The 22,956-nt window shown below is 41.7% G+C and overlaps 1 protein-coding gene across 3 annotated transcripts in view; it reads left to right on the top strand.

Moving 5' to 3' along the window:
• Nucleotides 1–22,956, top strand: part of FSHR (follicle stimulating hormone receptor) — a 164,460-nt gene that overhangs the window by 127,103 nt on the left and 14,401 nt on the right. For all 3 annotated transcript variants that reach the window (XM_032352068.1, XM_032352069.1, XM_032352070.1), the window contains 4 exons: nt 13,835–13,906; nt 15,117–15,194; nt 19,976–20,044; nt 20,156–20,230. In XM_032352068.1, coding sequence (XP_032207959.1) covers nt 13,835–13,906; nt 15,117–15,194; nt 19,976–20,044; nt 20,156–20,230 — 294 coding nt within the window. The remainder of the gene's footprint in view (nt 1–13,834; nt 13,907–15,116; nt 15,195–19,975; nt 20,045–20,155; nt 20,231–22,956) is intronic.

The following is a 22,956-nucleotide window of genomic DNA, read 5'->3' as shown; positions in this document are numbered from 1 at the left end:
CTGAGCCGAAGACAGATGCTTAACGACTGAGCCACCCAGGCACCCCTCGCCCCATTAATTTTTAAATAAGCCATGTTGGTCATCACCAGAAGTCAAATGTACAGACAAGTGCAGCGAGGGGCCAGAGACAAGTCTCAGAAGAGCTGTGTGAAGCTCAGACTTGATTCTTTCCTCAGTGCTAGCACAGCTCCCACTTCTCCCAAAAGTGATGGCTGATCCTTTTAGGGCTTAGTTTCTTTTCTTTTTTTTTTTTCTTTTTTTTTTAAGATTTTATCTATTTATTTGTCAGAGAGAAAGAGAGAGAGAGTTAGCACAGGCAGACAGAGTGGCAGGAGGAGGCAGAGAGAGAAGCAGGCTCCCTGCTGAGCAAGGAGCGCGATGTGGGACTCAATCCCAGGACACCAGAATCATGACCTGAGCCGAAGGCAGCCGTTTAACCAACTGAGGCATGCAGGTGTCCCTGCATTATGTTTCTTCATCCACATAATGGACATAATATGCTTAATGAGGTAAATGAGAAGAGGAAACTGGACTACACATCCTCTAAGATCTCTTCTAACTCTCAAGTCTAAACTGTGATCTTCACAAATCTGGGGCTCCCAGTGATGGTGCTGTCCTCAGTTCTGTATATTTAGACCCAGCACGAAGCGCCTTGTACAGAAGGAGAAATGCTCTCTGCAAGATGGGAAAACACAGCTCCCTGCAGAACACTGTATTTCCCAGACCAGTCTCCTCTTCCCCCAGGATGCATGTGGACCTTTCAAGTACTGAGATCCTCTGGGTACATTAAGAACTTAAAGCAGCTATAGATTTACTCTTAAATTAGGAACAGCAGAAACTCAACTCCTGGAACTAAAGGACAATCATAGGATCCATCCCAGTCACTTCAGTCCCACACACATGGGCACAGCCAGCCTCAGCAGACTCCGGGAAACACTGGAAGTGGGGCTGAGGCCTACAAGGCAGACTGTACTGGACAATGCTGGAGCTGGCCTGGGAGGGCCAGATCCCCAGCAGGGGCTGCCTCGGGCACAGGCAGGAGGAGCGACAACTCCAATGGCAAACCCTAATGGCATCAGGCAAAGCGCCACCTCCATGCAAGATGAACCCCTGCCTTATCTTCCATCACTGCAGTCAGTGTGGGGAGATTTAAAGGCTGTTTCTGTCTTTTGCAGACCCTTTTACATTTGCAGTTATCCCTGGGAGATGTCACAGATGCTTAAGAAATTAGAGCTAACACAGAATTCTCCCTAAGGATTAGGGCAGCCCATGGAGACTAGGATGGGCAGAGGAGTCTGGGGAGGGCAGCAGGGGCAGGCTGGACGATGACAGAGAGAGGGCGACACAAGAGAATTCTAGTTACCAGATTCTGTGCTACTCCAAGGTGGGGACTAGGTTGTCTTCATAGCTAGATCCCCAGGTCTGGGCATTAAAAACAAAAACAAACAAACAAAAGAAAAAGAAGGCACTCAGCTCTGCATTTTTCCTTATAGAGGATGTTGGCTGTTCAGCTCTCATGTACCTAGTTCTCGCCTCCCTCTAATAGCTGTTGAAGGACACACTTTTCCTTTGTTGCCCTCATTTATCTCATCTACTTTCTCTTTCCCAGTGTGTGTTCGTAGGCTGTCAGCTACAAACAAAGGCATGAGAATGTAGGCATGGTCTAGTGGAAAGGCCCCGCTGCTCCCACACTCTAGACATGCCCATCTGGGAAGATGGCTCCCCCAGGCATGGGTTACAGAAGGAAGACAGCCCAGGGGACTCACCAGCCAGCAGATGAAGTGGCTCAGGACTAAGGAGCAATGAAGTGGCAGAAAACGCAAAGTAAGGGATTCATTTCTGGGCCCCCACAAGGCACGGGGTTTGCGCATAGTAGGCTCTTCATGAAAATGCAGGTCTGAGTTTGAACCTGTCTGTCTGGGTAGGGAAAGGGAAGGAGCTTTAGAGGAATATCTGAGGCATTACGGAGTATGAATGCCAAAGTGACAAATGCTCTAAGGAAGAATATCTTCATTGGTAGCAGACAAAAATGTTCTGTTGTGGTTTAATCATGAGTTTACTCATAGTGAACACCCTGCCCAAAAAAAAAAAAAAAAAAAATGCTGAGTTCAGGAGGCGGAGAGCTCCTCCCTCACCAGTTTGGGTTTCAAAGCTAGCAGTGCAAGGAAGAGAGCAAGATGTTTAGGGCGCTATGGGGAAGAAATCAGGTACCCCCCAACAAAGGTCACCCATTAAGGTTTCTCTGGACAAGGAACAAACCACAGGAGTCAAGTAGACACAGAGTCACTCGTCAGGACACCAAGAAGAGCCACAGACCCAGGTTCCAGTCCTGTCAGTGGGAACTTGTAAGCAAGCAACTAGACCCCTCTGGGCCTCAACGCAATGAGGAGAGAAACCATGTTCCTCTCTCCTTCTAAAAGTTGTCATAAAGAAGGAAAGGCAGGGAGAAGACGAAACACGTAGGAGACTGCTTTTAAAGTTTAAAGCAGCAACAAGAGCAAGAACTGCTAACTCGAAGAGGTTCTGATGGATGATACGGGGGTGGGTAACAGGAATCCTAGCATAGAAAGAAAGCATTTGCACTTGGTATAAGTTGATACAGTCTTACAAAAGCGCTGGGAGATATTTTCTGATGACTCCATGTTATGGGTGGTTAATTTGAGGTTCATAGATGGTGACTGAATTGCCCAAACTCAGAAAATGGGATTAAGAAACAATCCTGGGGCATGAAAAATAGGGAAATTAGTGTTTATTGAGCATCTATTCATCTCATCGTCCCATCTTCCCAAAATAGTATGTGTGTATCTTGCCCAATTTACAAATGAGGATTTTGAAACTCAGAGATTATATACTTGACGGAATGGAAGCCAGAAATGTCTGACTCCAACCCAGTTCATCCCACTTTCTGGCACACCACAGCGGGGAAGGTGTAGAGCACAGATGAAGCCAACATAATGTACTCGGTGTTCTGAGTAAAACATTGACACCTTATTAATGTTTGCCATTTGGAACTTGTGATCATCTACTCAGGCTAAGTCAGAGTATACCTAAGAAATAGCTTCCTAAATAATTAATGTTAGAAATGAGTTGTGAGGAAGGGTGTGCAAACTGTTTAAAATATTAACTCTTTTGTGACTCCCCTATGTATTTTAAAAGTAACTGCTTGCCACAAATTGGTAGTTTGATTAAAGTTATTCTTACATTGGCATCCAAACAGATCCCAAAAGGTTGCCACTTGGCAATGCTCTATTGGCAGTGAATCTAACCTAGAGAGAACTTTAGGTTTTAAAAGTCCTTTATGTAGCCAATGTGCTATAATGGAAAGAACATCACAGGAAAAGCATAGAAGCCAGAGTGCTGAGTTCAGATGCCATCTCTTCCACTTTCTAGCAGACAAGCCAAGAAAACAGAGGCTTCAAAACTTTCAGTTACCCAAAAATGGAGCTAATACTACCTTTCTTCTAGAGTGTGGGCAGGACTAAAGGACTTCAATACAGGAGGGCCTTTAAAATGTTGCCTAACCCTTACTAAGGTAATTGGTAAGTTTTAACTATGATTCTTTCTGGCTTGAGTCTAGAAATTTGAGTGATTTTTTTTATACTACCTGTGAGCACTGTAAGATGAGAATCATAATCATGCTCATTTCAGAGACTCACTGCCAGGTCACATGTGATAACATACAATAGCTTTGTGAATCATATGTGCTACACAGGTGTAAGGCAAGGGCTTCTCCAGTCTTCCCTTCATCAGAGAGGCCCGGGTCAGAACTGTGACCTATGTTACTTCATAGGTCTTCAGTTACTTCCCCAAGAATAGTCCTCTGGCCTACTGTCACTGTAGCCAGCCTCTCACTTGGCCTGAGTCAGACACTGGTCACTACATCCCCCCAAGCAGGAAACTGCTATGAAACTACCACACGGTCTTCTTCAAGTTCCTTTCTCAACATACATGAGGCAGCCAGCACTGCCCACACTTGTTCATGGAGGGGCAGGGGAAGGGCATACTCACAATCAACCCCAGAAGCCCTTCTCCCAAGGTCTCTATACCATTTTCCTGTTCAGTTTGCATGAGAGGTTAAGAACTATGTAACTGGAAGGTAGCATCTCTCATTCCTTGGTGTCTCAGGCAAAACCAACATGGATATTCTGTTTCACCGAGATGTGCCCTAGCTAAGGATACAAAGGTATCCTACAGTGTGCTCAAAATTGAAAGCACAAAGAACATCAACAGCGACTGCTAGCTGCACAATTAGCCCATCATAAACTTTTTAACATTCAGGCCTGTTTTGTCTACTATTTTTCTTCAGTTTAGTTCCCTTGATTCAATTTGCCACTAAAGCACATGATTTCTTTGTATCCACACATGGTACCTTTAGAGGTTAATTGTTGGGCTGAGAGCATGAGTCTTATTACGTGGCAAACATACCTATACAATTACAGAGGAGTTACTCTGAGTCTCTTACTTTCTTCAGATGCAAGTAGAAAGTGAGCCAAAGTTCACTTGACATAATGATCCCTACTTGGGTTCAGCTAACTTTCTAGAATGGCTTCTAGAACTCAGAGAAACATTTTGCTTACTAGTTACCAGCTTATCATAAAGGGATATAACTCAGGAAGAGCTAGATGGAAGAGATGCACACGTAGGGCAAGGTGTGGGGAAAAGATTCAGAGCTTCTGAGCCTGCCACTCTCCTCACGTCTCCACCAACCTAGAACTTCTGCACAAGGAAACGGGACAAACATGAAATATTTGTTTATTATAAATTACAGTATCATGGCCCTCATGAAGAAACCCTCCTGGGCATTTAGTTGAACACATTTCCAGAGGTAAGGAATGGAGTGCTTAGCTATATAGTCCATTCATTCATCTGTGGGCAACCTTCATAATGAAGGACCATCAGTCATTATGCTAAACCTGATAATGTTAACAGCACCAACTTTATAGAGTCAGAAAGAGGTGGATTTAATCTCTAGCTCTGCCCTCCTTATGTGTGGCTTTGTGAAAATTACTGGACCTCTATCAGCTGAGCCTCCTCAGCTCTAATATGAGGATGGTAATGATACCTGTCTCCGCAGGTAGAGAAGAGGAATAAATAAAACGATCAATGTTAAGTGCTTGGTGGTGCCCGGTGCATAGGAAATGTTCAATAAATGTTGACCATTATTATTATTAATCCTATACCTATCTAGAGCAACACAACACTAATCTATTCCCATTTCCATCGGGCACCCCTTCAGAATTATAGGCTTTTCTTTCCAAGCAAAATATCCTACACATTGGACAATATGGTCTTGCTTCCTCACCCCATCCCAGAAAAAAATAAGGCAAGCATGCATCCCCAAATAACCTTATTTACAAAGTAGATACATATATGATTGCAGTATTAATGTATACATGACAAAATATATGCAAAAAAATTTTAAAGCATGAAACCAAGATGAATATAGGTTTTTACGTCTTGTCTCATTATATAATATTTTATATGACACAAAAAGCCTATTTTGCTCCAAGTATAATAAAAATATTTTAGAGATAGCAATGTCCTAGGATATGCTTCATTATTTTTTAATCCTTAGTTTTACACTGGAAAAGCAATTCACAGGTTGTATCAATACTAGATTTCAGGGGCTGTCAAAGCTGAAAACCAAGTATCACTAAAATAAGTAGATCTCAGAGAAGACAAGCCTACAGCAGTACTCTGAGTCATCAGACTCAGTGGTTCAACCCTATACTTTCATGCTAATGTTTTTATGACATTCAGCTAGGAAATTTTCTTCCCTAATGTCAATCAGATGTTCTTACAAACTACCTACAAGGTATTGCATTTTTATATTTCCAGTGAATGTGTTCAAAACCCAATGAAAAAGCAAACAGGTGAGAAAGTTGTGTTTCCATATTTTTAAAATGTATAATATGAGAATTTTAATGATGACATGCATCATTTTCTGCAATAAATGAACTATTTCCATTCTTTTTTTTTCCCAGATGATCTCTACATAGCATAGATTTCTTTCAAATGCATTGTTTTCCCCCTCCTTACTAATATATCATCTTTTCCTTAAAAAGACAAATCAAATGTGCCTAATTTTAAAAATATCTGCTCTGTAGCATATTTCTGAAGTCATTTGTTATCACAAAAAATAACCAATTTGGATTGCTTGTATTTTTGTTAAAAATAGTCAACTAAGTCTTCAATTTTGTCAACTCTTTGCAGTAATTTTCCTTGAGATGACCGACAAACCTCTAGGTGATAATACAGTCAGGACCCAGACACTACACAGAATCAGACACATAAGAAAGTTGATTCAGGCACATTTATCAGAAGTAGCCAAAGGAAATTAGAGGAGGGACCAAGAAGAATCTGGGAAATGTAGCTAGAGCTTCCTGGTGTTGCAAGAGGGTAAAAGGAGACCAGTCCGCTCTGGCATCATGGAAGTCCCACAGTGACAACTCTTGACCCAGACGTGGAAATGGAATTTCAGTACCCAAGAGAACTGACAAAAACAAACAAACAAACAAAGAAGACATGGTCTAGGTCCTAGGGGAACCAAGAAATCAGGAATGGTCTCAGTGCAACCGGAATACAAGGCTGGAGAAAGACCAAGAACAGTGCCTGAATATGGTGCTAAGGTGTCGTGCAAGGAGTATCAAGACGAAGGATCAGAGTCACAGAGACATCAACTAACACTCTTAAAACCACACATCTTAAGAAATGGTACAGGTAGGACTTGAACCCAGATCCTCTAGCATTGGAGATGCTAGTTTCAAAATCTTTGCTCTCTGCCTTAAGAAGAGGATCAGGGACTGATTATTAAGACAGGATATTAGGTCAAAACAGAATATGCAGCCACGTTAACAGGACTGAGCTATTTAAAATCCTGATGTTGGGCTCATAAATTCTCCACCACCACCACCCATCCTGGATTACTAAATCTATTTTCCACGGAGGCTGAGGGGAATTTAAGCTGAGTATAAGTTTAATGGATCCAGTTCTGAAGTTACAAGACAGGGGAGCAGGAAACCAGGCGCTCCACTATCTCTTGTAATTCCGTACACAGTCATTGCACAGAAAAACTGAGGCTCTGAAAAAGCAGTTAAACTACTCAGTATTATCCAGATGGTAAGAGGAAAGGCGTCCAAGTCCAGGGTCCCTAATTGTAAGTACAAGTCCTTTTTCTTTGTACCACAGCTTCTTACACACTGCCATCTAACTCCAAGATTGTGGAATTCTACACCTAATCAATCCAGTACACGTTAGCTAACTGGCATCTTATATAGTGGTGAAGTATGTAAAGATGCAAATTCTCAATTGGTAAGACTGCAGTAAATAGAAATCTCCATATAAATGAACCCCAGGTAAGAAGTCTTTTCATGTGTTAACCAAGCACAGTCTACTCTCCTGCTAATCTGTTAGCAGATGACTATCTTCTCCCAGAGTGGTAGGAGGAAGAAGTTCGTTTTTTCTGGGAGAACACTAAATAATATAATTACATATGTAAAAAGAAAAAAAAAACTCAATTAGGTGCAAACAAATTCCTTATCATGGTAAAACAACTAGAAAGTAGAAAAAGAAGTTCAATTTCAAACACTCAGCTTTAGCTTCTAGGAAATGTGCAAATATTATAGACCCCTAACCTAAACCCATAATCGGCAGTATACCCTTCCTAACTCAAATCTGCCTAAAGCATCTCAATGGGCCTTCCAGTCCCTGGCATGAACTCTATTTCAGCCTCTGTTCACAGGTTAAAAGAGCTGATTTTCACAGTCTCAGAATTGATCATTCCCTGCCATAGTGGATTTGGGGTGAAATACAGATAAAGAATAGCCTTCTTGGCCAGCATGTGTGATGGAGAGGGTCCTTCTTTCCTGACTTTTCTCAGTTTGGTTATGCAGTAGGGTCTCAACTACCACTCGGTTTGTCCTGACCAAACTACCACTACGAAGCCCAGTGTTATGGGATGGTAAAAACAGGGGCTACCTCTGCTCAGAGAACCCTCAAGTCATACTTCCCTTTAAGCACCTTAAAGTGATTTCCAGTCACTTACCCATCAAGTCCACATTCCCCTACATAGCTGTAAAATCCTTAGCATACTACCTCCTCCTTACCTTTCTGTTCCATCTTCCTCTGTTCCCCCATGGCCCTCCTGTGAATGAGCCATATGCATTCACTTCTCTCATTCAGGCCAATAAAGCTCTATACTCACTCAGAAATCTGGTTTTCTTTTCTTTCTACAAGAAGCCCGCCCTGACTCTTCCAACCCACATTGTTCTCCCCTTCTCTGAATTCTTAAGACACGCAGTGAATAACAGAGTTTGCACTACACCAGTCTGAGTATTTCATCTGTACCAACCCAAACTCACTTTCTGAAGCTGGGGGATGATCTTTGGTATCCTCTCTTGGATGGGACAGAGGCTGTATGGAAGGAAGGCATATGGTCCAAAGCAATACAAGTAAGAACACACACGGTTTTGGAGACAACAAATCACCAGCACTTTTGAAGGTTAATAAAAACACTAACAATGTTTACAATGATGAGCCTCAGAGCTCAGAGCTGTGGGGTCACCTTTCCATAAAAGGCAAGTATAGCACTTGCTTCGGCAACATATATACTACAAGACAAGTGCATTATCTCATTACGTGGCAGCACACAGTGGGAATTGTTCCCAGCAATAGAAGGAACCTCACTAAGGTCACCCCAACAGAAGTGGAGCCCATTTCCATTACGGTAACCTAAACGTTAGTGACAGTTCAGCATGAAAGTTGTTAACACCAGCTCAGAACACACAACTTGCTGTTGAGAGGGCTAACTGGAAGTTTTCTTTAGCAAATCCTTTTGCAGAACTTAAATTTGCTGACATTTTACCCTCAGGCCTTTCCTGTTTTTGAAGATAAACCACAGTTGAGTGAATCAAAATATTTTTGCAGCAAACAGTCATTTGACCAAAGCAAACCCATTGAGACATAGAGCTCCTGGGTTATTACCCACTTCCAGCCTCCATCAGACATGAATTTATTGATCAAAGGGGAAAAATGAATTGAAAACTAAGTGTTCATCCGAACTCCATTTCCTGAGTTATCTTGGGGTTATGGAGAGTCTTAGCTATAAACTTATCACCAATAATCCATCTCACTAGATGGTCACTAGATCTTCTTAAGTGTCTTAAACCTAGCACTACTGGAATAATTTGAACCATTTTGCTGTGTGTTTTCTATAAAAACCAAAGATTTCAATGTGCAACTATAGACATTTATAGATATCCCGTAAGTTTTGTGGCTTCAGAAGCTCATGCTACTGATATTAAATAACGTACCATTCTCATTGACAATCAAAACTCTTCCCTCTTTCAATGTTGTAAAAGTCATAATCATTCATTAAGAGAGAGAGAGCCAGGTTACTATCTGTATTATGTCAAATCCATCAGGTGTGATGAACACGGGTAGTGAATGATTCCTTTTCTATGCTCATCTCTAAATAGCACATAGCACATTGCCTGGCCTGAACAACATCAAGCATATTATATGTGCCAACCACTGTGCCAACACTGAATTTTCAGGAAAAACATGATTTTTGCACTCATGCCATTCACAATCTAGTTGAAGAAACTGATACTGAATAAACACAAAGTGTATACTTTAGAATTTTGATGGGTGCTAAGAAGAAAAAATGCTAAAAAAGACAGGATTATACTGGGAATAAATCAGAGGCCTTAATTTCAGCTGGCAGTTGTGGAGTTCTTCACTGAGAAAATGACATTTGCAGTTGACCCCTGAAGCATCGGTTGAGAGGGACTAAGCAAGGTGTGGGTGGTAAGCCTTCCTTATAAAGCATGTGTGAATGCCAATTTAGTGTATTTGAGGCAATGAGTGAGAGCCACAGATGCTACAGGGCAGGGGGAAGATGGCATGAGATAGGGTTCGAAGAGTAAGAAGTGCAAATTTTACAGTGGCATCAGTAGTGTTCGAAGAAATTGTATGCAATGAGGAAATCTTTTGAAAATGGAGTCAAAGAGGATTTTGAGGTGTATTGATATTGGGGAGTGAGGGTGAAGAAGCCAAGTTTAACTGTCACATTTGTAACACACAATTGATAGATGGTAGTGCTATTTATGAGGAAGAACTGAGGAGGAACAGTTTGGTTAAAGTGAAGAGGGAAAGAAATGTAGTTTGCTATGTATTCAGAAGAATATATAAAGAAACTCTAATTAGAGATGGACTAGAGCAGTCAGAAGTCAAGTATGAACCTAAGAGTCGTCAACGTACTGGTAGTGCTTAAAGCAATTGGAAAGGAGATCTTCCCGGCAAGATTATTAAGAAAAAAGGCAAAAGGTTCAGAGTAAGGGGGGGGGGCAAAAAGAAAATAAAAAGGAGTAAGAGGAACAACAGAAGAGAGCAAAATGACAGAAACTAACAGGAAAGGGGGAAAGTACTGAATTCTCCTAAAAGATGTTTAAAAAAGAATTTATATTGCTCATTAGATTTATTGGTTATGGATTGGTACATTTGGCACATAATAAAGTAGTTTTGGTGGAGAGACATACCATGAAGAAACTTGGGAGGAGGCTGAGGGGAATGGGATAGAAGAAAATGAAGACAACAGATACAGACAGCTCTTTCTAGAAACTTTACAGTAAGGGAAAAAAGAGAAACAGAGCAGGCTAGGCTGCAACTGAAGACAGGTTTGCAGAGTAAAGGGTAATAGCAGCCATCAGGGAATCTATATAAATGCAAGATTCAGTGCAAGCTGGTATTTGTCTTAGCCTAGGCACTCTAAAACATGTCTGAGGAAGGACTTACATGGGAGTAATTTATTTTTATACCCCAACCCAGAGAAAGCGGTTGGATGACTAAAGAGAAGAAAACAAAGAGGGAGAGCCAGCTCAGGAATTTATCATCAGCTCACCACCACCAGTAAATGGGGTTCAGTCATGCTAGAGTCCCTCTTAAGTGTCATTTAGGATATATTCAGAATTCTTCACCCAAAGAATGGAAGAGAGGAGTTGATCACTAGTCAAAAGTCACTGTATGGTGTATCAACCTCTTTGCACTGCCTGATTTGTACATGCCTCTGAATGGTAGAGCAGATTCATTTGAGCGCCCCACTCAGATGTGGCAGAGAAGTCCAAGGCAGAAAATGAGACAATCGGTATAACTCCAACCAGTATCTGCCAAGTTAAGTCTGTATGTAACTAGTTGCTATGGTAACAGCTAGAGTAAAAGATGGACCAAGAGGATGTGAAGCAGAGCACAAAGGTGTCTGATAGAAGTCTACCTTGATATTCATGCACTCCACATCTTTTCCAGGCACGAGAGATGAAACACATTATGTCTAGTTCACGACAGAGTTGGAACGTAGGTTCTACAGATTCCTGGCCTCAAGACTTTCCTGTGTCAGTTTAAGATTAATTACTCTAGGTAGCAGTGACACTAGAAAAATAAATTAACTGAATAATTTTTATTTTTTCTTGGTGACAGATTCAAGCAATGTTTTAGAAACATCAACCAATTAACTCAATATTTTATGTTTACATACTACATTCAAAATCTGAACATAGTCATATAGATTGTCAGAGAATATTAAATATGGCCCTTGTTTTGGTATCTCATTAAGGGAATAGTATTTAGACACACGAGAAGAGATCTAAAAATAGCAGAAGATTAGATATGATTAAATAACAAATGGGCAATAGGACTGTGTCAAGCTAGTATACACTTATTTATGGCCATGTTTCTGTTTAGAATGAGTAGAATCTCAGAGATTTGGAAAGCAACTACGAAAGCCATTTGTTTTGGTAGAAACATCAAACCCCCAGTATTAGCAGAAACCATATCTGGGTAGACAAACTAAAGGTGATTTTACTTTCTTCTGTAAATGCTCCCATACTTTCTTTAATTCTGACAATAAACATGTATTACTTTTATATTCAAAGAGTATTTTTTACATAACCAGGGATGTGAAACAACTAGAACATTCATATATTGCTGATGGCAATGCATAATGGTGCAGCCACTTTGGAAAACAGTTCGGCACTTTCTAATAAAGTTAAACATACATTTACCATACAACCCAGCAATCCTGCTCATAGGTATTCACACAAGATAAAAAAATGTTCTCTCTCTCCCTCTCATATGCACACACACAGGCATGTACACATGCTTACACACCGCCATCACCACCACAAATGTTTAAAGCAGTTTTTTTAATTATTACAAAAACAGGAAACAAACTACATGTCCTTCAATGGTGAATGGGTCTGCTCTGGTGCATCCATACAATGGAATACAGCTCGGCAATAAAAAAAAACAATGAACTATTGATACATACAACATGATGGAAGACTGTCAAATGCATTAAACTGTGTGAAAGCAGTCAGATTCAAGAAGTTGCATGATACATAATTGCATTGCTATAACATTTTGGAAGAGGCAAAATTATAGGAACAGAACTGATCAAAACAGAGGAGGACCAAATCAAGGGCTGCTGAGTAATCAAAAGAATTGACCAAGATGGATTCTATGTGGATCATTGAGAACCAAGAGGGAACAAAATCTGAGAACCATTAGAGAAGCCACAGGCAGAATTCACTGACTCTGAATATAGAAGCAAAGATAGCACAGTCTATTCTAGAATCATAAACCCAAAAGGACACACGAACCTTCACATCGTTCACTTGTACCATGGAACATTCTTTAGATTGCAAGTGATCAAGACCAACTCTGGCTTGAGTAAGCCACATAGAGAAGAAAAATGGTGGTGAGGAGCTATTAGGATTCTGAATAACTCACTAGAGGGAAACTCTCATGTGCCTTGAAAATCTTCACCATTGCTGTGGCAGCAAATTTCAATCAGCTGAAGACAGGTACAACTGGACATCATCTGGCCCAGCCTTACAGACCTCTCATTTCCTGTGCTGGGTCTCCTCACTCACTGGGCACTCATTCATCATGTAAGCCATTAAGTAGGGAGTTAACCCCATGGAAACAAATCTGACCAATAGGAATAGTAGTCCATGAATAAATGTTTCCTCTTCTTTCCCATTCAGAGCAACAGTTCTGAGATCCATTTTGATAGTCTCCTAAATCAAGTGTTTGGCATTAAGTAACCAGTCGCAGTGGCCAACTCAACAACTTATCTTTGTATTGATTAACTTTCTTCCCTGTTTCATTACTGATGTCACAAACTCTCTAAACTCATTATCAAAGATGCCATCTACAGGCCTGGCTTCATCTCAGTCTCTGCTTCCTGAGGAACCCAGATGAAGATAAGCAGACCTTGGGAAGGATCCATTATAGCTCTGGACATTTCAGCTATAGAAATTTATGAACTATCTCTTAAGGGTGATAGCATCAATGGATTCAGCTCTAACCAACTTCTAACCACTTCCCAGGAGACCGTCTAATTCACCAGAATTAGTTTACATGCATATTCTGGGGTCAGAGCACATGGAACCCCATGCTCTAATCTCAATAGAATCACTTGGATTGGGGAAGGGGCAGTTTTCCAAAGACTACAAGAAGGCAGGGAACAAGCGATAATTTAGGAACATTTTGTTATCTAGTCACAATTCACCTTTGGATTGTGTTAACATTTGTGTGTGTGTGTGTGTGCCCAGTGTTCCAAGATTCATTGTTTATGCACCACACCCAGTGCTCCATGAAATATGTGCCCTCAATACCCACCATATCTTAAAAAAAAAAAAAGATAAAAAATTTTTGAAAAGTTTTGTGCATTGTGTCAGAAGTGTAAGTTTCTTTTCTCTAAGGAATCAGTATACCATAGCAATTGTTAAGATAGCCAGGTTCATTTTTTCCTCATTTTAATTTTCTCTCTCTCCAGGTTAATATCCAACACGGGTATTAAGCACTTGCCAGCTGTTCACAAGATTCAATCTCTCCAAAAGGTTCTACTGTAAGTTTTTCCTTGAGAGTTGACCTACTCAGTAGATGTCTTGCTCAATGGCCTCAGGGCCTGTAATATGCATTGTTTGATGTAGCTCCTCCAAGTAGGTCACTCTAGGTAAGCAGAGGAGGAAGGAAGGCAAACAGGAAGGATCCTTGGGTTTTACAGGAAAGCTAACTGAGCTAAGCTCAGTTTGAAGACAGCAGCCTCCTCAAAAAGACCATTATCAACAGAGGGGTCTCCTTTCTTCACCACTCAGTGCTTAATATACCTCCCTCCTAAAACTACACCCCTCACCCCAGACTTGCACCACCCTCGCCTCTTCCCTCCTGAATTCTCATATTACCCTGGGCATAAAGAAACCAGCTGACAAGTTCACACTGTTAGCAAGATAATCTATTTGCCTTTTCTCAAGACATCTGCATTTTCAAAGAGGAGGAAAAAAGGCAGTGTGTAATGCCATGTTTACTTTCAATAGTGAGATTGTAAGAATCTGGACAGAACCAAAAGGAAATGGTAAGGAAGGGGTATAGAGAGCTAAGGAAAAGGGGGAAGAAAGGGGAGGGGGGAGGGAGAGAAAAAGATCTCTCAACATTTCTCAAATTGTTCTAGGCAGTTTACTATACCTATATACAGTGTATTTGTTAAATCTGACCATAGGGAAGTTTCATGGGAGCATGAGGGACATAATCTAAAAAAAAAAAAAATTTAAAAAAAAAAAAAAAAAGATTTTCTCCATTGCTCCATTCAGGAAAAGAAAAATCAATGATACAACTTTTCTGTGACCCAAGGGGAACAGAAGGAAGTAAACTGGCTGGAAGAGGGGGACTGAAATGGGAGGAAGCTGAAGGTCCAAGTACGATGAATGGAGAAGTTCCATATGTAGGTAAAAGGTCAGTGTGACTGGCTTTGTCACAGTGAGCTGGCAAGGATAATAAAGGAACGTATCAGAATCTTAACACGCTGAAATTAGCTACGAAAATGTCCAGACACAAGAGAAGAGGAGAAACTGTCAGCAATTTCATTTTTAGGAACGGATATACTGAAGATAAACTCAATGTCATTTATTTCCCTAACTTTGAACTCATCATCTTTCAGAACACTAACCGTTCCAACACTGCCTCAGCTAAAGACCATATCTTGCCCAGGAAGCTAAGCATGTGGAGGTTATAGGAGTGGAGCTGGCATAAAGACCTAATATATCTGTACTTTCTTCTAGAGACATTCAAGATAATATCAACATCCACACAGTTGAAAGAAATTCTTTCATGGGACTGAGTTATGAAAGTATGATTTTGTAAGTAAAGAAAAAACTCCAATGCAGTAACATTTGGTTTCTGATTTAATCATCTCTCATAACAGGATGCTCCTTTTGTGTTTGGGTAACTTTGGCATTACACCATTTAAATTTCTCTCTGCTTCAGTATTTTTCTCTCATTCCCCATCTTTACATTTCAGAATCACAACATGGAGTCATGTTAATAATTTATGATTCTGTGGTGCGATTCAAATATTTAAAATTGCTCTTTGAATGATGGTCTCCTGCAATGCAACATCTGTTCTGAAGGACAGAATAACTCATGCATCAATAAAGCTAGTTATTGCCTGGCAAGGCTTTTGTTGCCCAAAGAAAAAGACCAAGGAGGAGGCTGAATTCGGAAGATATTCCCTCATAACCATGCCAAGCAGCTCCTGTTCAACCCCATACTGGGCGTAAGATGACTTCTCTTTTTCTCGGAACAATTACATTTTTTAATGAGCTTGAGTTAGTCCCTCTTATTTTGGGGAATGTTTTCGAATGCACTCTGTGCCAATAATGGACTACTTCATCGTCATTCATGCTAGTAGTCTGTGTGACAGTTCATCCACTGCCCAAGATGGCTAAGAAAGAGAGAGCTTGGGGCTACCCAGGTGTTGGCAGGGTCTACAAAGTTAGGGAAACAGAATGGCATTTGGGAAACTGGTAACCACCATTACATCTTTAGGAAAAGCATTTTATCCTTCCAGTTCACAAACTGTTGCATTTTTTGAAAAATATACCAGTGTGTGTGTTTAAAATATGCCATTACATAAAAAGGTAAGTTCCAGCCAAGGAAGAATTTCAGTCATTTTCAAAGCAGTAACATGGTTCAGAGACTACCCAGCAGTACAAAAAAGAAAAGAGGGAGGGGGGAGAAACAGTAGAGATGAGGACATGCTGAAGATTAAAGCTAAGCACAGCATTTGATGTAAATTAATTAGAGAGAACAATAGGAAAGGTTTCAAAGAGACTAGCAGAGGCAATGCAAGTATGAAGGAAAAAAAAATTTTAAATCAAAGGCGTGTATTCAGTACATAGTATTAGGACAAAAATTTTAACTAATACCTACTCCTTCTCTTTAATACACTCATGATATTCAGAATTTATGTGCACCTGTATTAGAATGAGTCAATGGGGTAGGGGAAATATGAAAGAAGGGGAAAACAAAACAAATGAATTAAAATATAAACAGAATGAAAAGTATACAAAATAAAGGCAATTATCCTAAGAGGACAGAAGGAATAATTTACTCTGACTGGCCTGTAACATGCGGGTTGAAGGAACAGTTAAAGAAGGGAAGGGTGGCTGAGAAAGAAGGTTGTGTCTAAGATGGGGCTTTAACAGGTAAATGGGATACAGCCAGGCAAAAGGCAAGGAGAGGAAACAATCATCAAGTTTATGGAGGTTAAAAAAAGAGGGGGGAGGTGGAGAAAGAGTTTGGGGGAAAGAGGGAATACCTGAGTAACATCAGCTCACCAGGTTAGAGCACGAATGACAGTGCACGGATTGCCAGGCTGCATTATGGAAGGAGACTAGTGATAAACGCCATCAGGTGTACCTAGCCATCCTGTGCGTCTTTAAATCTACTCTAAATCTTAGTCTAAATCTAAACATCTTTAAATATAGTGATTCTAAGTTACTTCATGTTACCATGTGGCAAATCTATTAACAGAGTATTTTATAAAAATACATCATTAAGTAGGAGTCTGCAGATATCCTCACAGTTTTCTACTTTGACACACATTCTTTTTGTCCAGATCACAAGACAAAATCACAAGAGGGCAAGGATCCTGATCTAAAGAGGCCTTACCTCTCCCCGGGTGAAGGCAAAGGACCTGAGGAAATAAGAACTTAGGACACAGCTTCACAAACCCAAGCCTACCAAGGAAATGTGCAGATTGTGGCTGTTCTTCTCGGGCTTGTGTTCATGGACACTACGTGGCTCCCCGAAATTTAGAACACACTCTCCCGGAGAGGAGAGCTTTCTTAACGGTCAATACTTCTCAGACCCATCTCTGAAGGATAAATTCACTTTTGTGAGAACAAAATCTATTTTTCTTGACCTCAGATGGTCCTTAATCTATAGATAATGGAATCAGAAAATCCCTGAAGACAGTTTAAGACTCCAGGTGTTCTAGTTGGGGTGACCCATCTGGATGCAGGGGCATCTTTTCCCACTAGGAACACCCAAGTATGCTCAGAAAGAGCAGCATGGCTAAACGGCACAGAGGACTGAAAGAGTTTTCTGTGCACTGGTACTTTCCAAAATCTTAAGTCCCTTCTCTAAAAAATATTTTATATGTATAATAATAATAATAATAATAATAATAATAATAATGGATTATCAGACACTAGGCTTGTGACTCAGAGGAAAATGAGCAATAAAGGTCCACCATTTCCCACCCCATCTGAGCCTTTCCCACCCCCGCCCTGCAACCACAGGGCCTGAATAGGGGAAAAAAACTAGCTATGACCAACCAAAAGAACAGCCTCAATTCAGAAAAAAATAAAATGAGCTTTTAAGTGTATCAGCTCCCACCATGTCCCAGCCATAGGAGAGGCTCACTCCATGTGCATTTGCTCCTTTTCTTAGTTGGGTTCCATCTCACTTGCCTGCCCCAGTGAGCTTTAAGAGACCGGGTCCTCCCTATCCCCTGCCTCTTTAGGCTGAGAGTGGATTCTGCTTCTGGAGCCTCCCGAGCCTCTACTGAGGCCACAAACACATGAAGAGGAAAGAAAACCATGATCCAGTTATTCTTTAGCTGATGCTTTGCCCAGTTTGTCCTGGTCACTGTGGACGTCGTCATCGTCATCAGGCTTTAAAACCAGCACTATATCTCTTAAGAGACTAAGAGTGTACATAATAAATGTCAGCTTCTCTCTGATAGTAGTTTGAATGCTACAGCCTAATGTAAACCCCAAGGCCGGAGTTCTGGACATCATTCATGTGTGTGTGTAATGATCCACTGCTGACATCAAAAACTTCCACCCCTCCCTGTAGGATGGTGTCTGTTGTTTGAGAAGGATCCATGAAGACAAAAGTCTACTTAGGAATTCTTCTAAATCCATCTGTATATTATTTCATCATAGCAAGATCTATTTGCAGGAAATTTATGTACAGAAAAATCTAGTCTACAGAAACATAGGTGGAGCCCACCCAGATTTACCCATGCCTTTGTGTTAGATGAAGGGTCAGCCAAATCCAGCCCATGAACTGGTACTGCTTTGTACAAGTGAACATTTTGATGACAGGGAACACTGACACTGAACCTAATTAAGCAAGATGGTATCCTGCCCAGAAAAAAAAAAAAAAATCCATGCTTTTCAATAGACGTCTATTATTTAAAAAATCAGTATTCTATTTTTAGTTTGGTCAAAACCTTTGTCAACATTGCTTCACACATACCTATATAAAATATCTATGTAGTATTCTCCGTTCTGTCTCTTGGCCCATGAAACCTAAAATGGCTTTTCTGGCCTTTTACGGAGAAGTTTGCCAATCCCTGGGGTTGACTGAAAATCCCAGGAAACTACATCCCACAGATTAGGGGCAGCTGTCGCACCAACTCACTACCAGGGACAGGCTGACAAAGCCATGAGCAGGAGGGATAGCTGGGGTCCAGGCAGGTAGTTGCAAGGTCAGTGGGAGTGGAGGCGCACGGCAACTCCTTGCCATCAGAGCCCACCGACTGGCTGCTGATGTTTTAGAAAGGTTTGCTTGTTCCTGTCTGGATCTCTTTATGTAAACTGGTTTTCAGGAGGAAGAAAAAAAACATACGGTTACTGTCCTGTGATTGTAAGTGTTTCTAGCTACCCATCGCAAGCCAGGAAATACGAGTCTGCAACACGCAGGAGCCTCTCGGGGTCAGCTTTTCAAACACTGTTATTTGTAAACCCACTGAGCCTGACAAGGAAAAGAACCTGACAGCAAATCAAGAGCAGGTGGTCAAAGACTCTTCGGGCTAAGCTCTCCCGACCTTGGATTTTGTTTTTGTTTTCAGATCCATCCAGGAGCACAGCAGTGCGGAGCTGTCCGCCCAAGGTGTCCTTGGTCTCCCCTAACCTGCTCACTGTCCTTTGCACAATCAGCTTGACGGTTCCACATCCAGCCCCCTTCAACCGCAGAGGCCCCTCCTGTTCCCACTCACACTACTGCGCCCTGCCACAGCCCACAGTCTCCGTAATTGATTTCTCTTCCTTTCTGGCTTAACCCAGAGCCACCTCCACAAACCTCCAATAACCAGGTCCCTGTGGGTCACAGGAGATGTTCAGGTTGTCCGACAGCTTAATTAGATCACCTTTTGATGACAAGCAGGCCTACTGCTATGGGTGAGCATGGGTGAGAAGCTTAAGGCCTTAGAGAAAGGATATAAAATGTTCTTTGTCTTATAAACACTTGTCTAATAATTGCATGATCTCGGTCCTTCAGGATGGGAAAGATCTTTGTCTCATGCCCCCATGGTACCATCTCTATGCACTAACGATGTGCACGAAGACCGTATAGGATCCAGGTGGTAGGCCTAAATGTGCCCTTTCAAAACGAATTTTTCCCCTCTGGATATGTAATACATGCACATAATGCAAACTTCAAACATCACATGAGGTCACCCGGTGATAAATCAGCCTCCCTTCCACTCCTGTCCCTGAGCCTTATGGGTGGCATTTTATTTATACCAATAATCTGCAATGTCTGACCTTGCCCCAGTGCTTCCAATAATGAAACCCCTGTATTGTTTGCATCCGACATTATTGTTTTTTTAATGGGCCTTTTATTTCAGATGGCTGAATAAGAATGGCATTCAAGAAATACACAACTGTGCATTCAATGGAACCCAACTAGATGAGCTGTAAGTAGCCCTGCCTACTCTTCCAGGCCATTTAGAGGGAAATGGCTCTTACAACAGTGATATTTACGTGGCTTTTTGTCTCCCTTCTTCTCTCCTTAACTCCATCCCCAGGAATCTAAGTGATAACAATAATTTGGAAGAATTGCCTAACGATGTTTTCCATGGAGCCTCTGGACCAGTCATTCTGTAAGTAGCTTCCCCTGTTTCCATGTGCTAGAGATTAACATGTCCAAGTCAGAGGTCAACTTTCTCCAATTCAAAGACGCTTCCCATATAGGGTTGGCAATTAAGGTCAGTCTTGACCTGCGTCATCTACATAGACTTCCAGGGGCAATTTTAGACTGATCTATATCCTGACTTTCAATAACATAACGGCAACTAATATTTAATGTGCACTAGCCAAGTCCCAGGCAGTGTTTTAAAAGCTTAAGAGGCATTTCTAATTTAATTCTCATAAACCCTCTGTGGTAGTGTAAGACCCGCGGATCCCCTTACCCAAGAATCCAACACTGCCACTGGATGCAAACAGCAAGAGGTTTATTGGGGCGCAGGTACCGGCGGGTGGTCGGCAGCTCCAGCTAACCGAGCACCCCGACCGAGGGGAAAGCGGGGTTTATATAGACAGGTACAAACAAGTTTTGGGGGGGACCGCGCTGACTGATTGATAGTTTGAACAGACATACTTGGCGTCAGTGGATTGGGTCAGGGGACCCCGCCCGAAAGCAGATAAAGCAATCTTACAGAAGCAGAACTGGCCGGTTAGCCCATGCATGCGAAAAAAACACTACCAGGATATTGAAGGCCTGGTTACTTATCAAGTAAAGACAATTGGGAGTCTCCTGGTGGAATGTCACACTCCTGCCATCAAGCACCCTTGTTAATGAGATTTAGGTTTAGAAGAAATTCAACTTTATTTACTTTTCCTTCTACCTCCGCCTCCTTCGGTGTTTTATGGAGGGGAGGGTGACATTAGGGCTTGAGGAACTGAGTTCTGTGTCCCTGGAAATTGGGTTATTGATAAGGTAACTTCTTTGTTCTAAATCTCAAGGACATTTGCAAACCAAGGGAGACTCCCGCCCTGCAGGACTGCGATCTCAGCAAGTTAACTATTATCATTTTATGGCAGTCAGGGGTGCCTGTGGAATGTCACACATATTACCAAGGGGAGTGGGTGGAGAGGGGGTGCAAGGCATCAGCCCCTTCTCCATCCTCAGCCAGCCTCCTGCTCCCTCATCATTTCCCCCTGAACAATTTTGACACTTAAATCTTTAAGGTGGTTGAAGGTGGAAGGTCTCATCTTCTGTAACTTCTTCGTGCTGAATAGGGGCATAGAGCTGTCCCTACCTACTCAGGTCAACATTGATCAGGGTAGGAATGTATAAGGGAGTTACGAAAGGTGGAGGCAGCTGAATCCGGCGCTGACAGTGAAGAGGCGTCCTCGCGTGCGATAAGGATCGTCTGTCGTGGTGTAGTCATTGTAGCAATGGAGTCTCGGCACCAAGTAGAGAAACATGGAACAAAGCAACATATTAAGGTTAATAAGGTGATAAGAATGAGAAGCCCGAGAAGGAGATTCGGCCATAGTCCTCCTTCAAACCAGGAACTTAACCATCCACTGAGAGAGAGAAAGACCTTGTAGGGCCTTAATTTGGGTATTCATATCTTTTATTAGTCCTGTGACATTTTTGTGATAGTCTGGGATGTACACACAACATTGTCTTGATAATTGCACATGTGCCACCCTGGGCTGCTGTCAGGACATCTAAAGCCATCCTATTTATCTCTTAAGGGAGGGGACTCTCCAGGGCAGGGGTCTTTCAGTAGGAGCTATTGTTCTCATTGTAGAGAAGAAAAAACTGGCTTCCATGGAGGGATGTTAACTAACTCATCCCAAGTCATGCAAATTTGGGAGCATATATTTAACACCAAACTGGTCTGACTCGAAGCACAGGTTCTTAACCACTCTGCCATACCTTTCTCCCCTGGAAGGGGAAGCACAGGTCTCCTTCACCTTCAATGTCTGGGAGTATGTTCCCCTGAGATCCCCAAACACACTTATTTTTGGATCCTCTTTGCCTCGATTGAAATCTCCTGGGGCACCCCTCCCTCTGGTGCTGCTTCCTCATCTCTGTCTCCCGTTCTCTTCTCATGGGCTCCTGACCTTCCAGTAGGGTCAGGCCAGCTGCCACCACTTCCCTGACCACCTTAGCCAACAGAGAATTCTTCCTCCTGTGACTTCTATAGCCTTCATGGTGACAGGGACCCCACTCTCCAAGAGTTTTTTTTTTTTTTTTTTTTTTATGTGTTTTCCTGGGCTGTTGGCAAGGCCTACTCCATCTACTGATGAAATATATTGCAGGAAGGAAGGAATCAAGAAGGAAGAAGTTAGATGTAAGAAGAATTAGTGAGCACAGAAGTAGACATATGGGAAAAAATCAAGTTTTAGTAGATGATCCATCCATGGTCTGCCCAAGGTCAGTTGAGGCATTTGAGAGCCACTGGACTCCACCTTGTATTTGGCAATCAATATAGGCTCCCACATGTGGTTCCCTCTCTCCTTCCCTCCTATCTGTCAACATCACTTTTCCCTTTCATTCAAAAGTTTATCTTCTCCTTCAGGTTGGAACGTAATGTATCTCTAGAACTAGACGCAACCTATATGGTAGAGAAGAAACTCCACCAACGGTTACTATTGATGATAGAGCATGTTTGACCCATAGACAGGATTCTGCCTCTTTGAAAAGTACGATTATTCTAGTATGCCTGCCTTCAGATGGACAATATATGCAATAGAAGGAAGTGTCAGCATGATTAAAGCAGAGAATCCAGAGCAGACTACCTTGATTTAAGACCATTCCTTCACCTCCCTAAGCCTTGGTCTTCTCACAGAATGAATTCTCCTAAGACAGTCA

The sequence above is a fragment of the Mustela erminea genome, chromosome 7, assembly GCF_009829155.1.
Source record: "Mustela erminea isolate mMusErm1 chromosome 7, mMusErm1.Pri, whole genome shotgun sequence".
NCBI lineage: Eukaryota > Metazoa > Chordata > Mammalia > Carnivora > Mustelidae > Mustela > Mustela erminea.
This window is presented reverse-complemented; position numbering and strand designations above follow the sequence as displayed.